Genomic DNA, 25,007 nt, shown 5'->3' with positions numbered 1-25,007 from the left:
GAATGCACACGTGTCACCTGATCCACACATGCACGTCTTCTGTGTTGCATGTGCAAATTATGATACACTAATACAAAGGAAAACATTTGTATTCACAAAAATGTCTCTATTTGTACAAATTGCTTCACATTCATTCAATTTTGAATTTTGCACACACAAGTTGAAAGGCATGGATAAAACATTTCTGCAACATGTATCAAGTTCATTGATAAGTGTGCTTGCACGTGTTAATCTTTTTGATACTAAAATCATCCCATACAAAACAGCCTGTGTTTTGGTGGGGATTTTTCAACGATTTCAGTACATACGATTTTTACATAGTTACGTCCAGTAGGTGGCGGGAAAGGGCTGTTATGAGTAAGTCAGTCAGCAGACTATTCAACCATTTCAGTGAAAGAGCCTGCTTTATTCAGGAACAAACAATGCTATGGCTATCAATGTCAATCATTGCTCTTTCAAGAGTGAATCCCGCATAAATGCGGATGTAACGTTAACTCACAAAACTTTGCAGCGTGTACGTGTCCATTGGTTCTTAGCAGGATGAAAAACAAGTTTTATATAAATTCTGAATGGATATTAGAAAGCATAGAAAGCGCACAACGAGCGCTCCCTTTATAATTAACTTACTAAAAAGCCTTTACTCATCTTCATCGAGATCTCTAGCACTAAGTTATCGTAGAACCAGGACTATTAATAATGGAAAATTAGTAACGTAAGCCTAAATGTTTCCAATTTATGCAAGGAATACAAAAGCCCTGACATGGAGTGGATAGATATAATAGGAAAAAAATATATATAGATGGAAAATTACCCCTCAAAAAAATCAGTAAGAAGCTTTCTCTTACCGACTGCGAGTGGAGGTTTATTCTCCATTTAAAAAAAAAAAGCTAAAATTAGCTTCAACGGTCACCGATGTCATGCGCACAAGCGCTCTTTAGATGTGGGGCGGGCGGAGCGTTTACATTTTAAAGGGTAACTAAACACTAAAACAACTTTTTTTAGTTAATTATCTGTAAGAATGGAGCTTCATAAATGCTGTTCATTGATTCGAGTACAGTTTTTGACATTTGGGTATAAAGTGTTTTAATTTTCAAATATATGGTGTAAAAACGTCTGAGTGCTGCCCTCTTCAGGTTAAACGGAAAGCTCCTGCAGTGGAGCTCACCACACCCTTGGCAGCCCAAAACATTTAATACGCCCTTTCCATGGCAACTAGCCAATAAACAAACTTAATATAAATTATTGTAAATAATTCACGAAATTGACCGTATCCATTGCATGCATTTAATCAGATTTGTAATTATTATGTTTTACTAAAATAAAAATATCTGAGGGACCCCCCTAAGTCTTTTTATTTCTGGGGGATCCCGGAGCACCCCTCCCTCCCCCTCAATTCGAGCACTGCCTCAATCTACTTTCAGTGCTTCTAACAAACACATATGAGAAAAGTCCAGCCTGTAAAAACTTACCTCAACTCTCCACGTTAGTTTTAAGGTGAAAAAAAGAGAACAAAACAGAAAAACATGATTCATTCAGTATGGCCAATCAAAAAACTGACTGGTTCACGTGACTGGGTGACAAAAATAGTGTTGCTACATTGGCTTCATGCAAATACTGATGGACTGATATGGCTTTGTAATGTTTTATTATAAAATCAGATGCTCTTCAACATATTTCAGCTTTCCAGACCATAAATTATTTTATAACATAACGTTGTTTACATTGTGATAAGTATTCAAATAAGACACATTAACTGCAGAAAAAAGGACAGGTCACAAAAGATCCTTTTTAGACTCTTTATTGATTTTTTTTTTTTTAAGTTTACACTGGAATGTTCTTTAACATGAATCCCTAATTCGTTATTTTACAAGATTACAAAAAAATCTCTGAAGTCTTTATACCATTCCCCCAATCCACATTATGATTCCATGAAAACCAAAACATTTAATACGCCCTTTCCATCATCAAAATATGCAGAGACATTCAAGGCATTATTTGGAACCAAGACAGCAAGGGAGGCCTCTTTTCTTCAGTGGGGGCATGTGGGGTTGAGACTGAATTTTGGGATGATGATTTGGCAGGCTGGGAACCACTCTTAATGCTGATTTGAGACCAGAGGTCCCTCCCTGAAAACCCATTCACAATCACTGACAGTCAAGAGACACAAATGATCCCGATCCTCCACTGAGCGGCTCTATCTACATCCAACACATTTCAGATAAGAATGAGCAGGTTGCCTTTTAGCAGTATGAAAGTCCAAGCCTGTAGGTCCTGCTTTCAATAGAAAACATGATATAAACCAGACAAACTGAGCTCTCATTTTTGAAGCACCGCAATGCTTTCAGCTTAAATTAAACTACTCGCTGTACTATATGTTGTTAATGGCTTTAAAAGTTTTTTCCATTTTAATTGTTTGTCAAATTGCCCTCAGATGTCCATGATACTGGAAACAAAGTTTTGAAAATGAATACTATATGTTCCATTTCCTTACAGGTTGGCATTACTACACTAAAGCAACGTAAAGCAAGAAAACAGCGAGTTAGACAAAGATCCAAGCACAGATTTAGTTCTTAAACATGAGAGATGTCAAACAGGAGACTGAAACGGGAGATGAAATATATTTTAGACAAAACAAGAAGTATGAACGACATAAAGAAAGACGAAACTATGACTACAGACATTTCAGGATATGGACGAAAAGGCTATTGCAAGCAAGGGACAACAATCTTCTAGTGTTTCAAAAAAGTTAGTTCACAGCACAATGAAAAAGAAACTTTAGAAAACCACAAACTGAAAGAAATGACATGAGCAACTTGACCCTTACAGTGAAGGTATATGAACCATCAATTCAAATATATACTGCCATGATGGCATCAAATAAATAAAGCTCCACCAGCCCACCTCCCTCCTGATAAAGTCTCCATTTTAGCCCCAACCCTCGCTGATACTCACTGGTCTTTATGAAGAAAGTTACTTTGTGAAACAAATTTGGTACAAGTACAGCCAATATTGCCAGCAAAGTCTAAAATGACTTCATTTTCTTTTTGGGGGATAAAAAAAGTAAGCAGAATCCCATTAAAGTACTGCTGAAGATGATAAAGATTGCATCGTCCCTCCATTTGTATGTCTCTCCCTTCTTTTATTTATATGAATGTTTTCAGTCCATTTATCTGCTCTTCTGTCAAGTTGGGTGGAATTTTGTTAGTGAAGTTTCCTTTTATAGTATTTCATACTTGTCGACCACAAATGATGTTTCTGTGGAGAACCGAACCGGGCTGTCCCCATCCACTTGAGAAACCTTAGTGACCTGACAGGAGAGAACATGAACAAAGAGAAAAGAGGGAAAAAGTGAGTTTTCAACAAAAAAAAAAGCATTTAAAGGGGTCATGAACTGCATTTTTTTTATAACTTTGTTTCCTAAGGTGCACGTAGTTATAATGTTAGTATGATTTATACATAATTTTTTTGGTCAATTTAGAAATAAAAGGCCATTTTCGACCCTAGTTTTAGCCCTCTGATTTAAACGGCGTGTCTGCTGTGAGACTTCACTGCTTTGATTGGCTAACATCTTTGCATATGAACTAAGTTTGAGAGAATTCCACATGTAATGCTATGTTTTTACTATTACAGCTGTCAACATTATGTCAATGTTTACAACATTATATTTAGATCATCTCCCGTGACATGAAAGTTTGCAGCGATGAGCATTGTGGCCGATGACAGACATGTCTGTTGAGCGCATGAATGCAGTGATCTCGTCATTGCAACTCGATTTCTGCACTCTCACGAATGCTTTCATCATAACTAAATGAAAACACGATGTAAATAAGAGATTTATTGTGCAGTGTAGACAGCGTCATTGATTATAACGGGAGTTTTGGCCAGAGTCACTGATAAACTCACGCTGTTTGATTGACAGCTCCAATGATTATAACGGGAGCGTTCTTTGACCGCTTTCTGTATATAATTTGATCACAATTTAAAATAACATTTTCATGCTACTACGAGAAACAATGTGAAGTTTACCATTTAGTCACTGGCTTGATGGTGACGCATAAACGGCAATAAATGATTTTGAGACAAAGAACGTCTGACTGTTCATGAATCATTACATATCAAAAATCACTGATCACATATTAGGCATTAGAATGACCATGGTTTCTTGCATGTTGTGGCATTACTTCCGGGTCCATATCTTACAGTCTGTTTGCAAAGCCTGCACCAAAATGCGACTGATTTGCCAAAGAATCGACAGTGAAATGTACCAAACAAACAAATATTGCTCCACTGAGACATTCACATATTCGCATAAATTACCACTTTCCTAGTATTAGGATCCTTTGGAAGATAATGTTATTTTTAGTCCAGTGATCAAACATCTCTCTTCTCTCCTTCTCATCTCACTAACGTGCCTGTGGGTGGTTTGACGCACTATTACATTATAATGTGACAAAATCCGATGAGAGTAATTTTTGAGAAAGAGCTTGGTTTCAATAAAAGCTGTTTTTGGACTAACAAGAAAGTTTTGAGTTCTGAAACTTCCAGGATGTTTTTATAGTACAATGACCTCTTATATGTCAAAAGATCATTTGAAGAAAATTTTAATCCCTAACCCAGGGTTTAACAAACTTTTTTGATAGCCCCCTCAGGGCTCAACAATAAAGACTGTCACTGTCCTGATCGGGCCAGTGCTGCATCGTCACGAAAGTTTATCATTAGCATGTGCTTTTAAGTCTTCCAAAATTAAACATTTAATTGCAAGAAGCAGCGAAAGAACTGTTTGGTATTGCACACTGTGTGAGAAGTCAACCTTATTTATTACAATGCAAGGTTGCATGGGTCAAAAACAATGAAAACAACAAATATTTTCCTTTTTTTTTTTTTTTCATTACTTTTTTGTGGTGGGACAAATAAAAATTTGATCCAACCAGGCCAGTAGAAAAAAAATCCTTTAGAGTTGAGCTCTGCCCCCTATGATTTAAAGGTAATATTTAAATATTTTAACAGCACATTCATGGTTCTCTGATTTCAGTTAATGGTCATGCATGCAGGTAAAAAGTTTTAACTTTTTAGCGGGTGTTATCGAAAATGATTTTATTTTTAAATAATTTATTTTACATTTAAAATGTTATGATTGTATTGATTATTAACTTGTAATTAGTTCATGAACCCCCTGCAGCTCCGTAACAAAACATGGTTTGGGAAACCATGACCTTTTGTTTTACCTGAATGTCACAGTAGCTTCCCTTGGAGACAAAGGAGACACTGACAGGGAAAAAGTCATTGGGCTGGCCATTTATGCTGAACTCCATGCTACCGGTCTTATTCTTTACATCGATCACGGGAAGAGACCACTCCAGGACATTTCGTCTGTTGTCATGGCGATATTCTCCATCTAGATCACCAATCACAGGAGCTCCTACTCCAGACCTGTGATGAAATAGTTTCAATGGAAAAATGTAAATAAACCAAATGACCCCAAGATGCTTCATTACAAACAGGAAAAGCAGAAGGTACTTTAATATGGAGTATAATGTGAGTGAATTAGGGTCCCGAACTAAATTCAATGAACTTCTACTCACGGTACAGGAATAGAGATGGCTACATCATTGAGTTCCAGAGTTTCATCCTGTAGCTCATACTCGATGTTTACATCACAGCCGGTACCACTCTCAGAGGGCCAGCAGTTTACTGCAGAGATGAAACAGACAGGAATTGGATGAGAATAGGTCATTTGACACTATGGGTGAGACAAACTGTTAGCTTTATTGGTATTACTGAAACCAGATGTTTAAGACTGACTTGTTAGTGGAATGAGAGATTCCTCTGTGGTCTGTAGTCTCCACTTTAGCACACCGACGTCAGTTTTCAGGGGGAAAGATTTGTCAGGGTTTTTCAGACCAATCACGGACTCCGCTGTGAAAAGTTTTTTGTCCACATTGGGATGGGTCTACAAGAAAAGAAAAAAAAGGTTGGAAGAGTGTTACACACTTCTATAGTTTTCTATTTTCTTTTCTTAGTAGTTTTAGAATACATAGAAACATTTAATAGTTTTCAGTTTTGGTTTGTGTTGTAGTTTAGTTTTATTTCATTTCATTTCGGTTTCATTTTTTATTCGTTTTAATAGGCCTTACTCGTTTTTTTTGCACTACAAACCAATGACTATACCAATACATTTGATTTTTTTACAAGAAGCATCATATTCAGAATTATTAGGATGTGCCAATGCTGCTACATTTAGAAAAACGTCACCTGCAACTGGACGCCTCTCTTGTCATCATTGCTGATATTTAGCCTAATTCGCCCATTCTTCTCATCAGACACTCTGAGGGTAATCATGCCAACCACTTCCATGTTCTGGAGGCCACCATCACGGCCACACGTCAGGGTGATCTTTTCCTCCACCCGCATATGCACACTGAAAATTAGACAGAAATTGTTTAGATAATTGTAAAATTTTGTTGCAAAACGATCCTATCTTAAGACAAAACTTAGTCCTGTTTCACACATTATGTGTTTGCAGCATACCGGTGCATACAAATAATGTGGCTTTATACAAAAAATAAAGTGATTTCTGGGTTATTATGGCACATTCTTTTTCCTCTGAGAAAAGCAAAAAAACATAAAACCGGAGTGGGTCATTGAGAATTATTTGATTATCAAACTCAAAATCTAACTTACATGAGGAATCCAAATTCAGTTACTCTAAGAAAGTTTTTCTTATGTGCCTTCATTGTTGATGAACAGATACATTTTCACCATACGTTCTGCTGACTTCAGTGTGCAATATGCAGCAAAAATAGGCTCAGTGCTGAAACTCTACTTGACATGCTGCTCAATCGTACAGTGTGAATACTGCAACTGTTAAAGGCCTTGTCCACACTAAGATGTCGTTTTTATGAACGAAAACTAAGATTTTTGAAAACGCTCTCCAAAGTGGATAATTTTGAAAATGCCATCTTTGCGTTGTAGTGTGAACAGTCAGGGTTTTGAAAACAATGCCGCATGTTTAGTCATGTGACGCATATTGTAAAAATAGATATTCATGTTTATATAGGTATTGTGCCTGTTATGCATTCACTTTCACGCAGTTGCTAAAATATGTTACTTTGCACACTCTTCATATCACAGTCCGGCAAAGATGACAGAAAATTCAGTTGCATTTGCTGTCCTGTGGCAAAACATGAGAGCAGTTGCATTTTAATGGTGAGTGAGTGCGACCTGGATGCATCAGTGAATAGAGAGATATTTTGCTAAATAAAATGATCCTGTCAGAAGAATTGCGTGATAACTTTAATATGTCTTGTTCCGTCATTGTATCATCAGCTTTTAAGAGGGGTTTACGCATGCACGGTTATGTGAATTTGACATGTCGGCCGACGCTGAAAAACTGCCCGACGGCCTATCGTCGGGCTAGTGTGTCCAGGCTTCACATGCTGCTGATCTGAGATGTGCGAAACAGGTCTTAATCTGAAACCAACTAAAGTAAGTAGTACATAATAAAAAATAAAAAAACTATTTCCTTGTCTAACTTGCATTTGTAAAGCCTCACAAAGACGACAATACATTTACAAACCCACAAATGGACCTTTAATGCATTAATGAACAGTAGTGCAATATAAACAGTGATTTTAACCGAATAAGATCATACACTCCACTAATGTTCTATTGATTATCCTCAATCTGATTCTAGCATAGCAAAACAGAGACATATCATTACCTCTCTGTGTGGGTTGGAGGAGGCAGAGATTTGGACGCATCTGAGGGTCTTTTGCCTGTGCCAGGCAAGATGATATTTTCTCCCTCTGACTTGAGTTTGTCCACAAAGTCATCCACCTCCTTCCCCTTGCCAACCAGTTTAAGTGCTTTACTTGGACCACTGGACCTAAAACAAAAGGGCATTAAAAGTGCATCCTGCTGCTTTTTTATACAGGTTAAGGATCACTGTACTCCATTAAGATTATAGCTGTACCTGACGGGTGCAGGGCTGGGTTTGGGTTTCTCAAGCTCGATCAGAGTGTCTGTGATGATGGATGTGTTGCTGCTGCTCATGCCCGAGCTGCCAAAACCACCAAAGCCCGGACCCTTCTTTCCACGCTCTGAATCACGCCGTATCTGCTGAAGTTCTTTAGCCTTTCGTCTCATCTCTGCCTTAGCTTCACGCTCCTGAGTCTGATGAACAATTGAGTGGTTTAGAGTGAAGAAAAGATAATTGACAGTAAAGTGCATCATAATTACTAAGAGCCCTTGCCAGTAGGTTATTCATAAACAGCAAACATATAGCTGCGATTAGGGATGTTAGATTATGAACTCCACACAGCACCTTGTTTCACACATTAGGAACATATTGATCCTCCTCATTTGCATCAATGCTTGTACCTAAGCTATGCAAGTCTAGCAGACGGGAGAATTTTCTAGAATGTCATTAAATGCTGTAGACTTTTGTGGAATTGCCAAATTCAATAATTAGAAGAGGATAAGACAATACTTTAAGAGATGGATGGAAAAAAAAGTTTGCTTTGCTATTTCTCAAGAAATGTCTTTCCTACCTCTCTGACGGCACGGAAAACCTTTTCCTCATGAGAGTCCATTTCTGTGAATGTCCGGATCTGGGCCAAGTTGACATTTTCTCTATAACCGAGTGCAACAATCTCATCGAACGCAAAGATGAGGTCAAAGCAGTGCTCCGAAATCTCACTCTCCTCCAGGACACGGCAATATTCAGGAATCTACCAAAATAAAAGTAAAATGAACAGAAAACAAATCAAGTTCATTTGAAAATTCTGATAGTAACAAAACGATTTGTATTGTGAAAAAGTTGACAAAAGTCAATTTTATTTAATTGAACAACCTAAGATGAACATGTCTAAGTTTCTATTTTGCAAATTAATTAAAACAAGGTAAGATCTACAGAAAAATACTTTACTAATTTCTTTCATTACTAAAACTGATTTTTGGTTTATTTTACAGAAAAAATTAAATTTGCTATTTTATAAATTTGTTAATTGTAACTAAGTTACCTTACTACGTCCAGTGAAAAACTGTAAAATGTTATTTTACACTATCATGTCAAATTCCCTGACTTATGCGCTATAAAAACTGGTTATACGTTTTTTTATAGTGAATTTCAGGTAATGAAAAGTGAACACTGATGTGCATCAAGAAGTGATGAAAAAGTATTTTATTCCACCGTGTATGCGTTTTCTTTCGTACCACACGTGAGAAGAGACGCAGTGTCTCCAGGTCCTCCAGTATATTACTGTTCTTGGTGGTGACCAGCACCATGTAGAGCTTTTCCAGAGGCTGGTAGACGTAGCGCACACTCTCCGTCTCCACAAATGTGTGCTGTTTGCCTGTGTTCATCAGCTTGGGAAAAGCGGCCAGCAGACCCTCCACTCGCGTCCGTGTCATCTCCACAAACTGCCGCGACACCAGGGCCTTACCTGCCTTGGTGCAGATTGCTGCAGCCAACAGCACCTGGAGAAGAGTTATTGAACAAGAAATTTAGGGAGCCATTTCAACAAAAAAAATTCAAAACGGCCGTACGCATGGATTTATGCCAAAAGAGTAACACTTGAACTTGACGCACAACGTAATGACGGCAATTGACCATAGACAGTAAAAGAAATCGACACAGCGACCCCATAGACTTCAACGGAGAAAAGTGAAGTCCATTAGAAGCACTCACTTTCTGATGGCTGAGCGCACTGCGCAGGCTCCAACTGAGCTTGACGACGTAGATGTGACGTGAGCAACCTGTCTCACAGTTGTCCGTCTTCTAGTAGCTGTGCCAAGACAAATCTGAATCATTCCCTTCCGAATCTTGCAGAGACTGAGAGCGTGAGTATTAGCTGTCCATGAGCTGGCAGCAGGATCAACTTTATGACTCTCTATGGGCTTCTCCCTTGACTTTATCGGACGTTATGCCTCCACGTCCCCCCGATTGCCCGCGAACTTCTCCTGTCTATACGGTAATTTCTCTACTGTGCGACAGAGTCGTGTTGGTTATGACACAATTGTTAGCCTATTTTTACAAAATCTGCTTCTACGGGCCATACGTAAGATACAAGGTAATGGAGCATTTTATATATTGTCGTGTTTCTTTATAAATAAACAATGGACAAATGGAGTCTTTAAACGCCTCAGATGTAAAGTTATTTGCTGTCAAAGTGACGCCAAAATGAATGGGAGTCAATGGAATGCTAACAGCAGGTGAGGGCTTGCTAATCAATGGCGGCCCCCAGGGAAGCTTCGGTTTCCGGCTGATGGATTACCCCCTTGCAATTGACGCCTCTCGCGGTTCAAACAAACAGGGCTGGGCATTACTTTGTGAGTCAAGTTCAAGGGTTACTCTTTTGGCGTAAATCGATGCGTACGGCCGTCTGCCGGAAGATAGTTATTTTAGTCGATAAAGTATTAAATATGGATATTTTTCTTACACAAACCCATCGCTTAACTTCAGAAGGCCTTTATTAACCCCAGGAGATGCGTGGAGCACTTTAATCATGAATGCATTCGCTTTGATAGACTTCCAAAGACATACACCCATTCACTACCATTGTCAAGCTTGGAAGAGCCAGGACATTTTTTAATATAACTCCAATTGTATTCGTCTGAAAGAAGAATGTCATTTACACCTAGGATGGCTTCAAGGTGAGTAAATCATGGGCTAATTTTCATTTTTGGGTGAACTATCACTTTAAGAGTAAACATTCACACGTTTTCCAGCACATCAAGCTCTAAATATCCAATTTTAATTTTAATGTGAGGATTTGAAAAAACTAAAGGTTTAAAGATGTAGGAAAACTAAATCTTTGTGGCAAACAAACAATTTGATTAAAAAAAGACATGAAATTACAACCAGCATTTGGCGGCAGAGGAGCACTTACTGACTTTTTAGCCATTTCCACTCCCTAATATATGGAAAAAAGTAGGAAGTCTCAAAGTCTCATGAACAACAAAAACTTTTCTTCAAACTGTAACTGAATTACACAAAAAACTAGTGATGCACCCGATTCCGAGACCGTTTTTTTACAAGCATACTGGCAGATTCCGATACAGATTTCTGTGGTGTTGTTTTTTTTCTTTAACCCTCTGGGGTCGGCTATCGCTCCGGCGCAACGAGCTCACTTTTTTCCTTATCAGTGCAAAAGAGACTCAAATTACTCTGTTGATTTTAAACTTACATATAAGTGTTCTACATAGGGATGCACGATGATATCGGGACAACATCGGTATCGGCCGATAAAAGCTTAAAATGACCATCATCGGTATCGGCCGATATGAATATTTCTGCCGATGAGCCTTGGCGATAGGGTGACGTGTTTCCTATGCGCACGTGACGACCGTGAACGAAGCATGAGCACCAGCAACTTAAACGTCCAACTAGGGGTGTGCGTCTCACACGGTTTTTGATCGTGGATGATTAAAATGTCTCCACGATCTGCTTTTGAAGAAAAATCATAGTATCGTGCATTCTATCAGTTCAATTCTGGCGCCTTCATCTCAACATACTGTACAACGCGACGTACATTCACATCACATCACATGATGTAAACATAGAGGTAGAGTTACACTCACGGGACACTGCAATTCACAAAAGTTCATTATTTGCATGTGCGTCAAAGTCTTGCTAGTTAAACATGTCATTCACGTGCTGATGCGCTGTTCTAACATGCACTTCTCTGAGCGCGTTACACCCGACACTCACAGGAACTAAAAGGCTGTCACAGCGCCTGCATACTGGACTAACGTTAATCTTTCGAGTCTTATTGCGCTGATAATGTCAAATACACACAAGATTTACATAAACAAAGTTGGTTATGTCTAAAGTGAAAGCAAACTTTCTGTGTGTATATTAGACGCGTCGCATGCAGTTATTAAAGAGACAGTAATAATATGCTGCCGCTTGTCCTTAAAGAGATACTGCACCCAGAAATAAAAATTCTGTCTTCATTATTTACTCACTCTAGTGTTGTTCCAAACCTGTATTCATTTCTTTCTTGTGCTTAAATATACTATGGAAGTCAACAGCAACTGTTTGGTTAGCCACATTCTTCCAAATAACTTTTATTTTCAACAGAAGAAAGAAACTTGAGAGAGTAAATGATGACAATTTAAATTTTTGGGAGAACTATCCCTAATGTTAATAAAACAACAAAAAACAGAGGAAATCACTCACTGCTCTTGACTGACAACTTTAATAGAAGCTTTAATAAGCTTTTTTTGCACTTAAAAAAATCCAAATATATCGGTATCGGGCAAAACTAGTTTGAAAATATCGGCATATCGAATATCGGCCAAAATCCAATATCGTGCATCCCTAGTTCTACATCATTATATCCTGTTAAGTGTCTATTTTTTTGTGGATACTCACAATAAAAACAGTGTTCTGATTTTTGTCAAATAAAGAAAAATAAACATGATGCGAATTTTGCCTTCTCTCTGTAAGTGAAGTTCATTCTGAAACGCGTCCCAAAATGAACTAACTCAGTAAATACTTGTCACACAGGCACGAAAGATTTTTCGTTATGAAGCTGAAATTCTCTTCTTTTAAATTAAGTAATTTTTATAAAAAACAAATATTCTCAGTTTATGTAATGTGTATGAAAAGAGAGAGATGTCAGTCTTTTTCCTTTCAGCTAATTATAGCGTATGACGTGTTAATGTGACCACGCCCACTGAGAGCGTGCGCTATTCAAACGCAAATGTTGAGGCAAGCCATGAAAACGCCCACATCAGCTGGATAAAACATCCAGTTTAATAAGAATCTTGTACTTTACCTCGTCTTGCTGCGCTGTGAGGAATAATACTATCGTAATAATCCTGGAAAAGTTACCTCAGAAGTGCTAGTAGTTACATTTCGAGGAGCACGGATCCAGCTGATGCAGTAAGTTATTTATTCTTAAGTGCTTTGTTCTAATCGCATTATTGAATAGTAGGGGTGTAACGATTCATTCGTTTTCTCGATGCATCGATTACAAATCCTGATGATGCATATGCATCGATCTTGAAACATGTATTTCGAATTGTGAATCGTTTATTTCGGTCAATATTCGATTTAAAATGCTAAGAATCGAATAATTTGCGATTCTATATCGATTCAGTCCTTTAAAACATAAAAACAGTCATTAAATGACTACATGCGCGAATTATGAGGCGTTGTGCGGCGTCATTTCGCGTCCTCACAGCTCTCACACATACTCGCTGCACTCTTACCATCTTTCACTGGATTTCGCTCGCGCTCGGTCCCATATAGCTCTCATCTGCAGATTTTTGAGCAGTCCGTGTTTGAGCTCTCCTCAGGACAGCCATTGGTGTTCACATGAGCAGATGACAGCTCTCTATCGAGAAAGCAAGCCATTGATAAAGCTGCCATATCATTGCGCGGTCACTGCTATGAAACAACGCGTTCGTTGCGTGGAAACGTCACCGTTATTTTCTTTAAGATAAGATACTGAAGTTTTACGGAAATGGGTCATACCCGTCCTGAGCAGTTAAAGTAAAACCCCACTTATTCAAGGGTGCGCATTTATTACATGGAAAGAGAAAACGTATAATAGGTGTCTAAAATGTACACCGATTAATCATGAATGATGAATGAAATGTAACTTAATGTCATTAAACTGAACTGATGAAATAACTACAACATTAATTACACTGAAATAAGAGCGCGTGGTTTATCCATCAATCAGATGCGCATTAAAGTTGCATTCGTAATCGTTAATATAGCACAAGTAGACAGCCGGCGCGTTTTCTTTCAGAATCACAAGGAAAATGTTCAGTCGGATAAAGAGAAAACAAAGAGTATAGCTATTCCATGAGGAAACGTTAGTTAAGCTTTTAGTTGGGAAAGTTCATGGTATTTTTAGTCTCACAATGGAAGGATGTTTAATGTTGGAACACTTTAAGGTTGTGTATCCATTCCTACAAAATAGTTAGCATGATGAACTATACTTTTAAAGCCTTTTTAAATCTTGGTTTACATTTTTACTAATGCTAATTTATAGGCTTTGGAAATATTTTTTATAAGAATAGATTCATTAAAAACTAACATGAACTAACGTTAACAATAGACAAAATGTCGTTGTTTTTCTTTTCTTTCTTTTTGTTCCCACTCTCTGACCCCCGAAGCCAGCTGTATAATTCACACCCTGACTAAGACCCATTGGGGGAAGCATTTAAATAATCCTATGAATGCATATAAAAAATTAAGATTAGAATCGAATTTTAATGTGAATCGCATCGAATCGAATCTTTCTGAATTTGCAAAAATCGTTCTTGAATCGAAAACCTATGAATCGTGAATCGAATCGATTCGCTGCCTACCCAAAGATTCACAGCCCTATTGAATAGTGTCTGTAAACTGCACAAAGACTGTTTAAATATGAATTGAGTGTCTGTGTGTGAATGAATGAATGAATGGCACAGACGCACGCAATGTTGTTTACAGATGTACATCGCATCTGTGCGTTCATTCACTCTCGCTCCTACATTAGTAAACGTTATTTTTACATGAACACATCCAAACTATATTGCTATAGCCTACTGAGATTTGTTCTAATCGCGATATAGAATAGTGTCTGTAATGACAACATTTCGTTGACTAGTTTTGGATAGATTATAAAGTTTTTACTCTAAAATAGACATCAAATAAGTTTTTGTTAGACAGTTTCTGCTCATATGTTAAATATATAGTATGTTTTGTCAAAAATAAACTAATCAACTGTTATAGTGTTTGTTCCAATGCAAGCTAGGCTATATCAAAATAATGAATCCTTAACTTTGAAATATGTATGATAAAATGTATTAGCCTACTTTAAAAAATAATACTTTATAAAGACATTTATGGAAAAAGACAATTTTCTTTTCAAGATGTTTCTAACTCTAACTTTGAACCAATTCTATAGAATGGCCCATATAACCGATTTGTTTCCAGGTATGACTAAAAATGTGCTTTTGACTTTCATTTATATTTAGATTTTATATATATATATATATATATATATGATCACGGTTTGGAGTAGGGCTGGGCGATATGACCAAAATCTCATATCACGATAGAAGTCATCTCATATCCCGATAACGATATATATCACGATATACTGTAAAACATCAAATAATAGCCCGGGCTTTTATTTTCCCAAATCGCCGAACTGCACCGGCTTGTATTTGAGGCAGGCGTCTATGAGACAGGCCTTTAATTTAGTGTAGGCCTAGAGATAACGAAGATTACGTTTTATTTATAAATGTGTTTAACAAATCCGTTAATCTAAGAATTAGCCTAGGCTACTTTATTATGTCTAAAGGGGGTCGCTCACCGGACGAGAAGCGCGCGCGCCGTGTCTATAGCAACTCGAGGTATCGCACACCGGACGCGCGCTGTCAGTTTATGGCCAGCAAATTGTTATGTTTAAGGACATTATGGAATTAAGATCATGTCTGTACTATGTTATGATAGTACTGTACAATTAAATACAATCGTTGCTTAGTCTGCAGTCTGAACACTTTACCTCAGAGCGTCCGTTAACTGAATGAATTGGGAATATCACCTGAAAATCCGATAACAGCATCAATTTGAATTCAACCAGCTGATTTCTGTAAATGAATGTACAACTAAATGTATGTTGCAGCACAGGGTGAAGTCAGTATATACATAACGATAATTGTACATTTAATATAACCATAGCTTTTAGATTATTGGCAGAATAAAAAAAAAACGAAACGATGTGACAGCCATGGGCTGAACAATACATTACTGGTAATATCCATCGAGCCTATGAACTTGTTGCCCGAAACACATCAACAAGAAAGAATGAAGGCTATACCCTGTAAAACGATCTCCTTCTCTCTCCGGCCTCCGCTAACTCTGCTTGCGCTAACAACTCCGCCCAGATGCGCGCAATCTGCACCACAGAACTGGTTTAAACAGACGATCTGACGGGTTTTAGAAGATTAAATACAAACCGAAACTAAAAAACAGACCAGGCCTCTATTTGAGACTGGCGTTTATTTATCCAAACCACCCTAAAATGGTCAATACAACAAATAGAAAGTTAACCAAACCATCTAGCCCCTCGTTTAGGAACGAGCTCCTCGATTTGTTCTGGCTGGTTCTTCTCCTGCTCGGAAACACCCGGTTCTGTCACCCCTTCATTCATGCTGTTATTCACGTTTCTGCCTGCATCCCCATGTGGCGTGAAAGATTGCAGTCATCCAAATTTTTGCCGTAAACAATGTTTTTTTGCGACACCACGATATAAACGATATGGCATAATATGAAACGATAGGCTTTTTATATCGTCCATCCGATATATATCGTCATATCGCACAGCCCTAGTTTGGAGCACAGTATGTTCTGTCTCGCATGCGCGTTAGATTCCGGGAGATTTGAACTAATTTCAGGGAGCCGCTATCAATAGAGACTTGGGATGTCTGCGTACCATATAACTCCCACAAGTGCATACAATTCGACACAACTACACAAGCATTTTTTAACCTTTTTAACCGAACGTTAACGTAACTCTGTCAACAGCCTATTGTCTAAATTACCGAGCTAACAGAGCTACGTAAACAGAGCGAACATGAGAGCACCCAACTGCAGACGTCAATAATGCAGCGTAATGGAATAATCTCCCGATCAAACTCCGCTTCCCGAAAGTTATAAACTGCCTCCGGAACCCAGTTAAGGTACAAAAATCTATTCAACAAAAATAGTGATGCAGTTAAGTGTTTTTTCGCTCAGCCGAGCCCTCTCTGTTGCTGTGTCTGTGGAGCAGCCTGTGTCAGTCACCTCTTCCTGAACGTCACTCACTCACTCACTCACTCATCCGTGCATGCACTGCGGTCTCGTGAGGAAACGCAGCTTTTTGATATAAAGTTTTTCTTGTTCCCGAATACAAATATTTTTTTTAAGTATTTGTTCGAAATAACTATTCGTAAAAAAACGTTATTTGTACTTTTCCGAATACCGTATTCGGGTTCGGCTCCACCCCTAATATATATATATGTGTGTGTGTGTGTGTGTGTGTGTGTGTGTGTATTAGTGATCGACCGATATATCGGCCGGCCGATATATCGGGCCGATATTTGCGTTTTTTACGTGTATCGGAATCGGCCGATACGCGGCTGCTGCGTTCGCCGATAGTTTTTTCCCGGCATTATTTATAGACAGGCGTCCACAGGCAGCTCTGTGCTGCTGGAGACGCTGCAGTTCACGTGCAGACCCTGCACTGTCCCTCCCCCACTAGCAGAGTGCAACCTGCGCTTCAAGATAACGGTAACTTTTAAACTTTCAAAGCATCTTTTAACTGTTTGACTGCTGAAATATTGTCAAACACTTTGAAAATGGAAACACGTTGCTCTATAACTGTTATGTGGTTGCAACTATATAGCTAAGCAAGTTTGTGGGTCCAAATGGAAAACGCGAATGACTCGTCTATAAAACTGCTTGCTTGCCATTGTATTTAGGGAGCTGCAAATAGCTAAGGTGTAGGCTATCCGTTCAGTATGCATTAGGGCTGTCAATGAATATTCTAAATACGAATATATATTCGAATAGTTTAAAAAAAACTGAATTTTGAAGGTGAAAATTAATATTCGAATGTGGAAAAACACGCCCGCGGTGGCAGACTAACGTTACCACAGCACAGCTCGCTCGGAGCGCTCAGTGTCGGTTCTATGTACTGTGAAACTTCAATTAATGTATTTGTTTCAATCACTGAATGAAGCCTGCTATATACCTTAAATTGCTTGCACAAAACTCTTGATCAGCACTCAACATTTGTTTGTTGTTGTTCATTTAAACCGGTATGCGCGGAGAGCGTGAGGGTGAGTGCGAGAGAGAGAGAGAGAGAGAGAGAGAGAGAGAGAGAGAGAGAGAGAGAGAGTGCGCCTGCGAGTCCGGGCGAGCCAGAGTGAGCTCTGCGGTCTTGGCCATTAGTTGATTTACTCGGTTTTTTTTGTAGTAATACGTTGTCAAATATGTTTCAACTCAAATAAGCTACTTAATACTAGTAGTTATGTCTCTTTGTATTAATTTGTCCTGTTATTGACGTAATGCGCGTCATTGACCAAATGCACGACGATATGTTCAAATATGTTTTTTTGAAGGGAATATACAAACGCCATTTGAGCAATTTTGACAGCCCTAGTATGCGTACGGTAGCTGTTACGAACACTGGTCATAGGATTAAGTAATACCAACGTTCTTCTGTGCTTTTTGTGGGAGATTTATTCAGCGACCACCTGGCTGAGGTTTGGACGCGTGTGGTGTGGGTCTCCCTCGCCATCGCAGTGATATTAGAGACTAGACATGCTCATTTTATTTTATGTAGAAAAATTTAAACCATGGCAGTAAATAGTTTGTTACTTTTAAAATGAAGTACAGTGTGCACTGTGCACTTTATTATGCTGGTTGCTACTGTGTGCAATAATGTAATTATTTTATGCCTAAATATTTATTTTCAGCAGTGAACTTTTTTTTGTTCTAACTCATGTTTTTAATATTTGTTAAATATAGTTTATCTACTTGTTCTTGTTCTACCTCACATGTTTTTACTATTTGTTAAATATTTTTTTTTTTACGTTAAATAAATGTTACTTTTATTAAATTGAGACCTGTAACATTTGTTAACATCATGTCATTTTTGACAATGACATGATGTAAATTGAGGGAGCAAAATGTATCGGCTCCAAATATCGGCTCAAGAAAATCGGCAGCCCGTATCGGTCATCGGCTAAGGCTGATGGGAAAAAAATCGGTATCGGTATCGGCACTAAAAAATCCATATCGGTCGATCCCTAGTGTGTATGTATATATATATATATTTTATATATATTGTCCTTGCATTCTTTCTTGTGTGACACACCTGAATGAAAGGCTCATTATGCGGGTCTTTGTCTTCTCAGGTGTGAACTACGTAAATATTCATGAGGGAGTTGGGCCATCCACGCCCATTTGCATATTGCCTTTCCAAACAATTTTTTTTTTCACAATTTAAAACAATCTATTGTTTTATGTGAATGATTAGGCAGGGTGATTTTCAGATCATTTTGAAGCAAAAACTCTAGGCGACAACATCCATTAGTCAAAAGTCTTGTGGACACATATTTAGTATGTTTTGTGGCCTTATTTCAGAAACTTTAATTTTTAGTTTTTTCAATAACCATGCATAAACAATATTCTCTCAAAAATACAAACATGTACATTAGGGGTGGAACGGTACATGTATTCGTATTGAACCGAAACGGTACGGGCGTCACGGTTCGGTGCACGAATTTGCACGCAGAATACACGGTACAAATAAAAAAAACCTCTTAAATAGCGATGAATTTCGCTCTATTCGCTTTTGGTGTGACTGTGAACGCAGCAATGAACAGGCTGCGATCAAGATTGCAATGCAGGAGTGTGTGTGTGTGTCTGTGTGCGCGAGAGAGAGAGAGAGAGAGAGAGAGAGAGAGAGAGAGAGAGAGAGAGAGAGAGAGAGAGAGAGAGAGAGAGAGAGAGAGAGAGAGAGAGAGAGAGAGAGAGAGAGAGAGGCGCGATGAACAGTGTGTGTGTGTGTGCGAGAGAGAGAGAGGCGCGATCGAACAGTGTGTGTGTGTGTGTGTGCGCGCGCGTGCGAGAGAGAGAGGCGCGGTGTGTGTGTGTGTTCGCGCGCGCGAGAGAGAGAGGCGCGGGCGCGAATCGCGCGATGAACAGTGTGTGTGTGTGCGCGCGCGTGCGAGAGAGAGAGAGAGGCGCGGGCGCGAATCGCGCGATGAACAGTGTGTGTGTGTGTGTGTGTGTGTGTGTGTGTGTGTGTGTGTGTGTGTGTGTGAGTGTGTGTGTGTGAGAGAGGCACGGGCGATCGAACAGTGGAAACGTAAAAACATACTCCGTCATTTTTTTCATACAGGACATCATTAAAACTGCAAATTGTTTACTTATATTTGTGTACACTCGCAATAAAACACAACATTGTGCTTTTGTCACACTCTAAACTCTTGTCAAACTGTAACCTACACCTGTTAACAAAAGTTTTTATGGTAGTATTATTTTATACGGAAATCAATTATTTATAATTCAGATGAGAATAAAGTTAGTTAATTAAAATGAAGGAAAACAAATATCTTGATCTGAAATAGCAAATTAATTTTAAATTCATTCAGGTACAATTACCAAACATATCTCAAGGTCTTTTCGTCTTTTTAATAATTTAATTAATAAACTAATTATATAAAACTACTGTCAGTGCACTACAAATAAACTGGTTCTATGCCTTTATTAATAAAACTTATTTAAAAAAATACAAGGCTTAAGACATTTATAAAAATGCCTTCTGCATTTTTGCTTTGCTTTTCACTCCCTTGTACCGAAATCGTACCGAACCGTGATGTCTGAACCGAGGTATGAACCGAACCGTGACTTCTGTGTACCGTTCCACCCCTAATGTACATACATGTTGCTCACATATTATGGTAGCCCTGTTTGTGCTAAATAGAGTGTAATTTCACCTGTGCCATTAAAGACCCACTCCGATGAAAATAATGTTTTTCTAGGTGTTAACATGTTCTTGTGGCATTTTTCTGATGTTAGAGGACATACCTTGAGAAAAATAAGCTCAAAGTTGTATTTCTGAGTATTTCTACATTCAAATGGCTGTGAATCAGTAGCAGACGATAAAATGCCGGCTAAAATAGACTGGAGTTGTGACGTAGTAACTCCACTGGGCGTCTCCACACGCGACGTCTTGGAGTGAAATAATGATTGGTGATCGGTGATAACTTTGATTAACTACGGATAATAATAATTAACGTGTATATAATACTGTTGCCCCACCGGTATTGGGGGTGTAAGCTAGCGGGAGAGACAGACCTCTCAGCAACGGGAAGGGGGAGGGTCGTCTCCGTGCCAACGGCTCCGCCCACAACGCAGAGGCGAATTGCTAATGAGCTACTGCCGCTCTGCTGAAGCGAAGTCCCAGAAAACGGCACAGGTTTTGTGATTTTGGCTAAAAATGGCATAATCATAATTTAAAGACCACTGGGAATGTTTAAAAATAGCTAAAAATATGATCGGAGTGGGACTTTAATGTTTATAAGCAACTGAGAAAAGTACAAATGTCAGGGCATGTCAAAAAATCTCAAGGACCCCAAAAACACCTTAGACCCCAGAGGGTTAAGCAACACACAAGAAAGAATATAAGTATACATAAACAAGATGTTTATTTGGTATTTAATTAACAGGCCAAACAATAACTGTAACCATCTGAAATTAACGGCAACAACTGCACAGTTCACAATCACACATTCAACAATCCAAACAAAGATGTTTGGCTATTTAATCAGCATTTGTTTTTGTTTTTAAATCCGGTGTAAAGAAAAAAGGTATTTATTTACCAGTGAAATTAAACAAACCCCCCCCCCAGGTGCTTTTTAAATCAAATTATGTCAATGTAATTTTAAGGTAACATAAAAATTATCATCCTATACAGAACTGACGTTTACTTCAAGATTTTCAAAAGTGCATGCAAGTTTTTCTTTACATAAAGAAGCATTTCAGCTTTGTCACATGTTTCGTTTCTCATCAACACATGAGAAGCTGAGCTGAACATACAAACGTTCACTGGCTAGTGCAGGACGCGGACAGGTAGCCTACTCTCGAGCAACTTCAGCGAGCGCAGGAAAGCGCCCACTACACTAACGGCTGCTCGCTTATCTGTGCCTCAGACAGGTAACGGTTACCTCTGCATTTCCAGTACAATGCTTCCAAACAAATGACATTTTCGCGAATGATTTCAAAGTAGTCCGTGCACGGCACGCGGGCGCACTTCCGGGAAAATCGGTTCCGATATATTACCAGTCAACCGGTGCATCCCTACAAAAAACAAGTAAAGAGCGCTCCTTATATAATTACTGAAGCTGTCGGTCAGTTCAGTATGATACTATAGAAAAACATTTATGTACATTTAATAAGTCGAATATTTAAAGGTTATTTATAGGTTTTCGAACATTACTGTGAATACTGTAAAACATTCATTTGATCTGGATCTCAATTCAAGCTCAGTGCTTTACTGTCAAATATCCAATTAACAAACATGTAATATTGTCAGTAACTGCCCTTAGCAATGCAAAACAATAGTCATTTTATAATTAAACTAATATTATGATTAAAAATCCCCCCAGCGCTACTAAATCAGGTGCTGCCAGCCCCATCTGTAGAACTTAGTGGCCCCAATGCTACTGCTCTCAAATGTTAGTCTTGACTACAATTCTATATTTACATTCCTTCCAAGAGCAAAACAGACAACTTTATTTGGTGCTAATGTTTGCATGTACTAATTTATAGTGTTTAACTTAGGATAAATAATTCTTCATAACAGCAAAGATAGAGCCCATCTTTTACATTATCAGCTGTCAGAACACATGCACGTACTACTGTAACGAAGGCTTTTGTAAGTAAATCAGAGAAACGCCTAATAAAACCAACAATGTGATTACATATCATGCAGGGTTCCCACACATTCTGACCAGTGAATTTCCATGATTTTTCCAGTCAAGTGTGATGACTAGACATGATTAGATAAAGTTAAAGAGCTTACACACACAAGGTGTTATTTCAATGTGTTGATGTAATTTCTACTGAAACAGAGGACAGGGCAGAGAATATCGAACAGCTCTTACACTTTTTTTTAATTGCCAATAGCATTTAGTTTATATCACAGCTCTGCCAGAGCTGCAGTTTCCTCCTAAACTCTAACCATTTCTCCTCCACTTCACTTTAAAATATAGCTTTCTGTTCAGAATTCAAATGGATCCGATACGTTTTCTGGCATGCGCCGACTATGATCCGCTCTGTGCTATCGTGTCTCTGGACCAGAGCAGACTGTGTACGGCTGTACAGCAGCTCTAGAAGTAAATAGAAAATGTTGCTGTTGATTATTGCTGCTGCTGCGAAGCAAGTACAGAGACTTGCTACTCCCTATCATAGACACTGCTGGAAGCATTTAAGACATGCTGCTGCTGCACAAAACCACTACAGCAAACATTGACCAACTGTTTGAGCAACAAGTTCATTAGCTACAGATGCAATAGAAACCTATCACCTTGTACCATGTAGTTAACCCACCAGTCTGCAGTCTGCACCATCTAGAGTTTTATGACAGAACTTGGTATTTAGTTCCATGACTTTTCCAGGTCTGGAAATAACACTTTTGAAATTCAATAATATTTCAAGATTTTTCAAGCTAATGGAAACCCTTATCATGAGACAGCAAAACCAGCCAAAGTAACAAAGTATGAATGGGTTTATTTTATTATCATAAAGGAATCAAAGGGGTGAAGAGTTTTGTGGTCTGTTATACCCGTAAATTACACAAACTTCCCACTCCATTCATTGAGTGCATTTCTGACTAGACAGCTGCACACTTCAAAATACTACAGTGCAATCCTCTATGACCTAAGCTAGTCCACATTACAAAAGACAGACCAAATGATTGTTTATGGGATTAAGATATCAACTACTTCCATCAGCATTTCCATAAAACAACTTTACAAAAACTATCAGGCAATAAATGACAGTATGCCTATCCATCTACCCTTCATTTCTGCATGTTCCCAAACCCCTGAGCGGTTTCTTTTTCTTTCTGATGCTCTTGGTTATTGGGAAAATAAAATATTCCAATTCAGCTAACAGTTACATTTTATAGAAAAGCCTTGAAACAATCCATCCTGTTACAATTGAGCATCAGACAGGTCAACATGATCTACAACTGATCAACGTGCTAGTTGCAAATTGACCAAATTAAACAAAGACAAAAACAGTCTGAATTGTTCTGTGGTAATGCCAGCACTGAAGTCAACACAATCTGACCACGTCAACAGATGCTTCAAATGGGCTAGTTATTTTACACACAAAAAAGTCATGTAGAATTAGCCCACATTGTCCTACCAACAATCACAACTTACACAGCTGATTTGTTATCACAGACACGTATAATAATAAGCTGATAGGGAAAGTTACAGGCCTAACTGTACAGCGAGTATTTGTGATGTTGCTGCTGATGTAGCAGCTCATTTCTCTTATATTGACAACACACCTTACTAGCGAGTTTAACAGCTCAAGAAGTGACATTATACGTAGACAGTATCACTGAACTGATTTACAATTTTACTATACGTTAATTTCAAAGTCTCTCTTGAATAAATATCGAGCAATAAATCAGTCTGCGGTTCATTTCGTTAGCTAGCAGTATCCTCTCATGTAAAAACCGGAACCCGTCGTCAAAATCAGCCGTTTGTCCATAACCGAATTAAGATGAACTTACCATTTTCACGGTCTGATATGTTTTCTGCGTTTAATCTTCTGAACGCCGTTTGTGTGGTTGTATAATGCTATGTGGAGATAAATAAAACTGTTATTTGTGTGCAAGGCGGCTCAATATGGCAGGAGTGTAAGCCACGTCTCCAACCGGAAGCAGCTCGTCGTCAGGGGTAAAAGGGCAGCACGGCATATGTGGAGGATCCAACATCAGCAGCAGCACTGCCCAACCCTCTCTCTCACTCACTCACTCACTCACTCACTCACTCACTCACTCACACTCACACACACACACACACACACACACACACACTAACTATTCTTATGGAAAGAATTATGGAAAGTAAACGTATGTTTATTTTATTTTGTGATATGGGGGTCTGGAATAAAGAATTAATATGAAATGGTTTTCTAATTTCCAAAGACATAACAAAAGTGTAACTTTTTTACATTAACAAAAAGTTGTAATGAAAAGAAGAATGCACACTCTGAATCTGTTTTTATATGAGTTTTGGTGCCCTGTGTATCATTTGATTCCTCAGTAAGTTATTGCATTTCATTTTGTATGCTTGATGTGGTTTCTTTTTCTTTATTTCTGAAATCATCCCTTCTTTATCTGGTATGAGTAAGTAATTTTGCTACTCTCTTATGAATTGTCCTATTTTGTCATGAATTGTTCCTTGATGATGTTTAATGACGTTACATT

At 38.4% G+C, this 25,007-nt stretch overlaps 1 protein-coding gene across 1 annotated transcript; it reads right to left on the bottom strand.

Annotated features, from left to right (window-relative positions):
• Positions 1-1,782: 1,782 nt before the first annotated feature.
• Positions 1,783-24,471, bottom strand: arcn1a (archain 1a). The gene is made up of 10 exons (XM_056244956.1): positions 24,309-24,471; positions 9,214-9,477; positions 8,550-8,729; positions 7,973-8,172; positions 7,721-7,885; positions 6,253-6,418; positions 5,803-5,950; positions 5,583-5,691; positions 5,226-5,430; positions 1,783-3,307 (listed from the first exon to the last, which is right to left on the bottom strand). The coding sequence occupies exons 1-10, from the start codon at positions 24,309-24,311 to the stop codon at positions 3,218-3,220; spliced, it is 1,530 nt and encodes a 509-aa protein (XP_056100931.1). The 5' UTR covers positions 24,312-24,471; the 3' UTR covers positions 1,783-3,217.
• Between the last annotated feature and the right edge of the window lie 536 nt (positions 24,472-25,007).

The sequence above is a fragment of the Rhinichthys klamathensis genome, unplaced genomic scaffold (genome assembly GCF_029890125.1).
Source record: "Rhinichthys klamathensis goyatoka isolate OS25496 unplaced genomic scaffold, OSU_Roscu_1.1 h1tg000028l_1, whole genome shotgun sequence".
NCBI classification, from domain to species: Eukaryota; Metazoa; Chordata; class Actinopteri; order Cypriniformes; family Leuciscidae; genus Rhinichthys; species Rhinichthys klamathensis.
Note: the sequence above shows the minus strand (reverse complement) of the source record. Positions and strands in the feature narration are given on the sequence as shown.

What these genes read in the sequence shown, in the direction of transcription:
- arcn1a (XM_056244956.1), bottom strand. An exon ending in CCTCCAACCCACACAGAGAG is followed by an intron (nt 6,419 to 7,720) that starts GTAATGATATGT and finishes TCTAATTTTCAG; the next exon opens with TGTGCATATGCGGGTGGAGG. An exon ending in GAAGCTACTGTGACATTCAG is followed by an intron (nt 3,308 to 5,225) that starts GTAAAACAAAAG and finishes CTCTCCTGTCAG; the next exon opens with GTCACTAAGGTTTCTCAAGT.